Here is a 6000-nt window from a genome sequence, read left to right on the forward strand (position 1 = left end):
ACAGTACAAGTTCTTTTGTTTCCTTGGCTTCTCTCTTGCCTTTGTGAACAATAGCCATTACCTGAAAAACCCTGGTATCTGTGGTTTTTTGTCCTGATTTATTCTTGCACGCAACTGTGATACAGTATGATCTGGTGTTTATTTTTTCCTTTTTGTTTATATCTTTTTATGGATATTTTCCAAATATATACCTCAATTATGCCAACTCAACAAGAAATTTGTAAATAAATTGTCAACACACATCCTTTCGTTTACCTTCTTCCACTTCCCAAAACCACCTTTCGGCAGGCAAATCATAACAAAAACATTTTTATTCTTGTTCACATTGCTAAGAGTTAAAGGGACAGCATCCAGTGGGCTAGACACAACATTCAGGCTTTTAGAAAATCCTTTTACAAGACCTAACAAACACTTTTTCATGGTTATACAACTATAGGGAAGACAGCATTCACTCAAGCTCACAAAAGCCTCCTAGGAAAATATCTTTCCCATAGAACTTACTGGTCTCGGGGGTGGTACTGAACTTTCAAGATGGGCGAAGGAAACCGAAACCTCTGGTCACAATCTCCAGACAGAACATCCCACTGTGATACAATGTTATCCGTTGAAGCACTCACCAATTTGTGACCATCTCGACTCCAGCTGCAAGAGAAGAGAAACATATTAATCTTAAAAAAAACAAAAAATAGTTTAAACAATCTATTAGAACTACAGGCTTCTATTATAAAACTGTTGATCTACTGGGCAGCCCGTGTAGCTTTTATCTTTATGTTTCCACAGACTGACTGTGCATATCATTTCTTCAAAACTTACTTAGAGCATCAGATCCTGTGAAGTGCTGTCTTAGACCATAATTTACATGTTTTTGTATGTTGACTTCAGTAGATCTTGAGAATGGCCAGCACTTCACAGTATCTGGCCCACAGCAAACACAGACTTGACCAAATTCCATTCATAGCAAAGCAGAATGACAGCCCCAGATATTACGCTAATACATAGATTATAATCCTGATTAGAGTGAAAACTTGGAATGAAGTTGCTTTATGAACAAGTTACTATTAGAATTATCCACTAAATTCTTTGTTTTTAAGTGCCAATTACATAGCAGATTTTGTCGACAGAAAGAGAGCTCTTTTAGATCACAGGAGTGCACTCTTAATGCTGTAGTCTTGACACATCAAATTTGAAAGGCCTGCCACTCACAGCTATTGAGAAGAGAAGTAAAATAAGGCAAAGGAACCCAGAGAGGAAAGTGTCCATCATCAAAGGAGTGGGAGAATCTCTGAACTTGAAAGAGAATCTTAGGAAATTTAGAGGGGAAGTAAGGAATGAGGCATTAATTAACTGAGTACTATAATCCCCTAGGACCCTCCCATAAACTCTATTTTAGCACAGAAATTCTATAATACTTAAGATCATATTCAACCGCTGTAAGATAATTTCTTACCATAAAGAACAGACAGGGTGGATGTGGGCACTTATGATTTTGGCTATGCCTCTCGTCAAGAAATCCCAGATGACAATGCGGCCATCGTTACAGCCCACTGCAAGCAGAGTGCCCCACCTGTTAAAGGTACACGTCAAAGCCATACTGATACAGTCCAGCGTCCCATCGGCTTCCTGGAAATAAACAGCAGCAGAGAGAGTTAGAAGCCAAGCTTCTGTTTTCAAGCTTTGTGCCCACTTTATTTTATCCACTTTTAAACCTTAAGCACAAAATGTATGAGCTACCACCTGAGATTTCAGTTAGACACCAAGATGTTTGGATGATCACTAGCCAAATCTTGAAGGAACATTCAACCAGGTCTAAGCTCAACCATTAGGAGTGAAGCTGCTTTTAAAAGGGCTTTTTCTAAAGCCCATTAAACACAGAAATATTTTCACCATTTATTTTGAAGGGTAAAAGAGTGCATATTTAAACTTTCCCTTCTCCAAACCAAATGGCAAACTAAACGATAAAAACATCCAGCACAGAGGTAAGACAGACAGAGACTACTTTTTATTTTTAATCCAAGTTTTATGTTAACAGTGTACTTTTCCTGAGTTCTGGTAGCCACAAATTTTAACTTGATAGATTTCAAACTCAAATAGCTTGATGACAGATTTGAAGATAATATTTTCCCCTAAAAGTAACATGTTCATGAATGAACAGATTTTTGGTTCTCAAAGACGACCAAACTACTCAAAGTAGAGATATATACCCAGACAGCCATCACTTCCCTACTCCACTTGGCTGTTTACAAACAAGACTTGTACATACAATGGCTCCCATAGCACAACTAACTTTGGGATGGATATATTTGCAAGGCATGAAGACTTCCCTATCTTAAAGCCTTAATTAAGCATAGCCCTGTAACCGCTGCCTTGTTTGTCTGGCTTTTGGTTTTTTTAAAACAATTAAATGATGTAGGAAATATTAAAAGTAAATACAAATAAAATCAAGTCAGCAATCCAACAAAAACTAAAAAAAATAGTGACCTCCCAAAAAAAAGATTTACCTCAGGATAGTTCTGTCCAAAGGACTCTGCAACAAAACAGAAACATAATGATTGAATGAAATTCTATTTAAAAAATTACATACTTCATACTGAACAATCCCACATTGTTTCCAATTAGATGCAAGTCTGCTGTCATTATTCTAGCAGATTAGGTTTAAAATTACACTGATAGTCGGATCCTACAAGCATCCTAAACTCCCAGTACAGTCAATGAGAAATAAGGGCATTCTCCACATAGCAGGATCATGTCTTAAGCTAACCTAGATAGATCATGCATATATCATTGGGGGTCTTCAAGTTTTACTCAGATGCAGTAAGACTTACCCTGTGTTTTACCCAGATTTACCTAGTGAGACTTACCAGGCCTATCTCAGTGTCACTGTCAATTTTCAAATAAGATTCCTTCCCCTCCTCCTTTCACATTTTTTCCCCACCAAAGTTTCATAAACCTGCATAGACTCTGGCTACAGGAAGGAGCTGCTGTGTTAGTGAAACTGACCAGTGTATGTTTGCAATCAGAACAGTTTCAGTAGTTCTGCACTGCAAAATTAGGATTCACTATTTTTTAAATGTCAATCCAGTGTTGTGACCAGCTTTTCCAGCTGTTGGTAACCCTATTTCAGAGCTGCTCCCACCCATGCTAAGTGACAGGTGATGAGACAAAAAGGGTAAAGAGGAGAAGCAGAAGCAGACACTCTTGTCCCAAACAGTTGTCAAAACACTCCAACTTGCAGCTTTCTGCCTCCCCATCTCTTTACAACAGGTTCCCCATGATTTTGCTTCAAAAGTCTGGTTTTCTTACTTGCAGACTTCAAATCTGGGAATTATTCCTCAGAATAAACAAACCTGAAGTAATTTATGCTATTGGGAGGTGGTGGGAAGTTATTTCTGTCTAAAGAATGACAGCCCCACACGCTGGGGAGAAGTACAGCCACAAAGCTCGACCTGCTTAACATTCCTGCCAGGGGTGAGGATCGGAACGGTCTGCGGGCAGGTGCGCACAGGGGCACTATGTGTTTCTCCGAGTGAGACCTACACAAGAAGCCATTTCTGCATGTATGTTCCCCTGGAGAGGGGAACGATATAAAAGTGAGTGACAATTAGAGCAGCAAACCACAGGCCACTGCTGAGGCTAACAAACCCGCCAGCAAACGTCACCGAAGGAGATCAGACCCGAGCCCCCTGTAAAGACCTGATCCGCTGCTGAGACTGTTCTACGCCAGGACCCTGCTGGGGCCTGAACTCTCCAATACAAGTGGCTTTGGGGGCCCCCAGGAGGCCTCTTCTCTTCTCTTCCCAACCATCCCCTCTGCTCTGCCCCCCGCCCTGCCCAACCACCCCCTGCTCCCTGCCCCAGCCCTCTTTACCCCCAGCCCCCTCCCAGGCCAGGCCAGGCCACCCACCCTCTCCAAGCCCCTTCCCTTCAGGGACACCCCTCCTCCCTGCCCCCAGCCCAGGTCTGCTCCCCCTAGGCCAGGCCCCCCAGACCTCCCAGCCCTGCCCCGCCCCCCAGACCTACCCCCTCCTGCTCTCTGCCCCCAGCCCAGCCCAGCCCAGCCCGCCCGGGCCCGCTCACCGAGCAGCTCCAGGTTCATCTTGGCCACCCCTGTCTCGCTCCGTCCGTCCCCCGCTCACAGCCAAGGACCCCAGGGGCCGCCTCCTCCCCCGAGCGGGGCTGCCTCGTGCTCCGCCTGACCAGCTGCCGCGCGCGCGGGTCTCCTCAGGGCTTCCCAGCCAGACCTCCGCGCCTCCCCCGGCCGGATGTGGGGGCGCGGGGAGCTGGGGAGAAGCGCAGCCCCGCCAGCCGGGCCGCGGCGGGGGCTAGGGAATCAGGCACCGCCGCAGACGCCCCGCAGGGGTGCACGGGGAAAAAGGTTCCCAGCGGCAGCCGGAAGTCGCGTGAGAAAGGTTCCGGAGGCGAGGAGGGGCCCAGCTGGAGGGTGCAGCAGGCAGCGGGGAGGGGCGGGCCCGGGGACAGCTGGGGGAGCTCTGACTGCTGTCCTGAGTGGGTTCCTCGCTTGGGGCGGGGGGAAGGAAAGCGCTCCTGCAGGGTCACAGGACACCCAGCAGCACCAGCGCTGCAGCCAGGATTTCACCTGTAAAGAAAAAGAGGGGCAGGGACAGGCACTTCTTACACCTCCCTCCCTGCTGCAGCCAGCCCAGCTGCCATGGCGCTGCCAGGGCTCAGCCCCGACCCCCCGTCAGCATTCGTGCCTGGGCCACTTTCTGCATGGGCCCCCCTTCAGCAAGCCGAGCAAGGGACACTGAATGCTGCTGACGCCCATACCGCCACTCCCACAGCAGAATTTGCCGCCGGCTGACTGTGTTCTGTTCCCCTCCTGCAGAGGGATTATTACATAGCTAACTGCCCCCCCCTGGCCGAAAAAGCCTGGCCCTGCAGCAGGCGGCCCTGGGCCCTGCTCAGAGCAGTCTGTCCCGGCTCTTGTCAGTGATTTGGGTCCAGGGTGGAAGAAGTGCAACCTGTATGAAGCACAGTCCTGGTCCTGAGACATTGGTAAGCAGCTTCCATGCACACCGTAAGGTGGCTCTCACAGCACCTGTCCCATGGGTTGCTATAGGAGTCTGCACTGGAGGATTCTGCTCTCCAGTAGCAGTCACGTCCCCAGTTAGCAGCAGTGTAGGGGAGAGACCAGTTGCCAGAAAGAGGGGGAGTGCTATTTCTGAAGGATCAATTAAGGAAGTTGACAGAAACCAGTAAAAACAGGGCAAGATCTCCTCCAGTGCATGACAGGAGATGCTGCCCTCCCTACTAATCCCCCTGCACCCTCCCCACTAGGAACCCAGGATCCTAATTTCAGATGTTTACAGGCAGGATGTTTTACTAACTTGCCTGTTATCTTGAAAGCCACATTTATTTATTGCCTGTTCCCAAGTCAGTCATTTCAGGCTGCTTGGGTACTCACTACATGCAATGTTGATCATTCTGTATGGAAAGTGCTGGTCTGCAACCCACCATCATAAGCCCTCCAAGGGGTTACTAGAGGAATTTCTAGCTAGGTAGCAGAGTTCAATCCTCATAGATACAGCACAGGAACAAGCTTGTTCTGTTTACTCCGCTCAGGAAGCGCTACAGCCTTAGCAATACTTAATTGGGAAAGCTTACTGAGAGTGATGTTAAGACAGCCCCCTTCAGTCAAGTATTATGACCAAAATAAGGGGATGGTGCAGAAAGCATCAGGTCAGAGGCTATTTTCTACTTATCAGTTCCAAAGTGTCCTCCGTAGCCAAGTACAAGAGGGACGTCATTTCATACCAGCTTTATGGACATCCAACCGCACTGACATCACTATGGTTACTCATTTACACTGGTGTAAGAGCCAGACCAGTGTCAGTCCCAAGAGCTAGCTTTAGGTATGTGGCATCTGACTAGAGTTCAGCAAATGCTCCTGAGCAGTTTTGGGTTATTGACTTTATCTGAAGACACAGATGGTGGGAGGGTATAGTCAAGGGGGGGAAAAAAGCCAGACAAAGCAAGAACATA

General features: G+C 47.0%; 1 protein-coding gene across 6 annotated transcripts in view; it reads right to left on the reverse strand.

Annotated features, from left to right (window-relative positions):
• RBBP5 (RB binding protein 5, histone lysine methyltransferase complex subunit) overlaps window positions 1-4325 on the reverse strand; it is a 149716-nt gene extending 145391 nt beyond the window's left edge. For 5 of the 6 annotated variants that reach the window (XM_067531701.1, XM_067531700.1, XM_067531702.1 and 2 more), the window contains exons 1-4: window positions 4075-4325; window positions 2499-2524; window positions 1448-1620; window positions 502-642 (exon numbers count right to left, since the gene is read on the reverse strand). In XM_067531701.1, coding sequence (XP_067387802.1) covers window positions 502-642; window positions 1448-1620; window positions 2499-2524; window positions 4075-4093 — 359 coding nt within the window. In that variant the 5' untranslated portion in view covers window positions 4094-4325. Of the gene's footprint in view, window positions 1-501; window positions 643-1447; window positions 1621-2498; window positions 2525-4074 lie in introns of those variants that run through there. The other variant, XM_067531703.1, reaches the window with a different exon arrangement.
• Window positions 4326-6000: the final 1675 nt, after the last annotated feature.

This window comes from Emydura macquarii, unplaced genomic scaffold, assembly GCF_026122565.2.
Source record: "Emydura macquarii macquarii isolate MOO-44397 ecotype Brisbane River unplaced genomic scaffold, CSIRO-AGI_Emac_v2 contig_3220, whole genome shotgun sequence".
Taxonomy (NCBI): domain Eukaryota; kingdom Metazoa; phylum Chordata; order Testudines; family Chelidae; genus Emydura; species Emydura macquarii.